This window comes from Morone saxatilis, unplaced genomic scaffold, assembly GCF_004916995.1.
Source record: "Morone saxatilis isolate NCDOM2014 unplaced genomic scaffold, NCSU_SB_2.0 Contig18, whole genome shotgun sequence".
NCBI lineage: Eukaryota > Metazoa > Chordata > Actinopteri > Moronidae > Morone > Morone saxatilis.
The window spans coordinates 3,160,082-3,161,096 of NW_023339740.1; the positions used below are offsets into that span (position 1 = coordinate 3,160,082).

At 43.2% G+C, this 1,015-nt stretch overlaps 1 protein-coding gene across 1 annotated transcript in view; it reads left to right on the top strand.

Annotated features, from left to right (window-relative positions):
- Window positions 1-1,015, top strand: part of cfap57 (cilia and flagella associated protein 57) — a 10,971-nt gene that overhangs the window by 1,988 nt on the left and 7,968 nt on the right. The window contains exons 4-5 of the mRNA XM_035661115.1: window positions 345-519; window positions 602-754. Coding sequence (XP_035517008.1) covers window positions 345-519; window positions 602-754 — 328 coding nt within the window. The remainder of the gene's footprint in view (window positions 1-344; window positions 520-601; window positions 755-1,015) is intronic.

The window sequence follows — 1,015 nt, forward strand, 5'->3', positions numbered from 1 at the left end:
ATAAAGTATTTCTATCTATCTATCTATCTATCTATCTATCTATCTATCTATCTAAACCCAGTTTTTAAAGCATCAGATAGCTAATTAAAACCAAGCTTGAACATACGTCCATCTACTAATATGAGCTATATGATCTGTACTGCAGTCAGCCACCAAAGGGCGTTCAGGGTGTTTTGGCTTCACTTTTGGGGGGCTGTCATGTCGCCCGTCTTTTATATGTCGATGGTTTAGACTTCAAAACTAAAGGTTTAGGACGAAGACTTGACTTGAGACTTGACTTGAGACTTCATAGCCAAGAGATGTTTTCGCTGAATCCCCATGAATTTCATTCATTTACTTCACAGACAAGTGGAGATGACGAAGATCAGAGACGCTGACATAAATGAAGGTCCCAATGCGCCCCGCATCACAGCCATTCTGTCCTACTCCAAGGGCTTTGCATGCTCTTTAGGGTCTGGCACGGTTTGTCTTTTTGAGAAGAACGAGGAGGACAGTTACAGAAGAAGCAGGGAGATACGGGTAAATGTTAATGCAGGTAACAGTGCATACTGCACTCTGTGTATGTTTTCAAAGTGATCATATGTTTATTCTGTTCTGTCAGATCCCTCCAGACCCATACAGCACTGAGCCGACCCTGGCTGAGTGTCAGCAGATTGACACCATGTGCATCAGTCCAGCCGAGGAGACTGTGGCCATCAGCACAGACAGAGGGCAGCTGTACAGCTTCAGCCTGTCGTCTGTGGAGATGAACAAGGTACAAAGTCACCACCACTGACACTGTTTAAATAGCGCTATGTTAATGCTAGGGTAGGAAACAGTGGAGAAACTAGCAAGAGACAGCTAGATTTTGAAAGCATCCACTGAAAAAATCCCACCCCTCCCTCCAGGACTCCCTCCAAAGCCACTCCCCCAAAACACAAGGATTCAATTTAAAACACATTTTCAAAGCATTCCATTTATTGATTGATGCATTATCTGCCCATAGATTTTATATAGACTACTGCTGTATTTTATT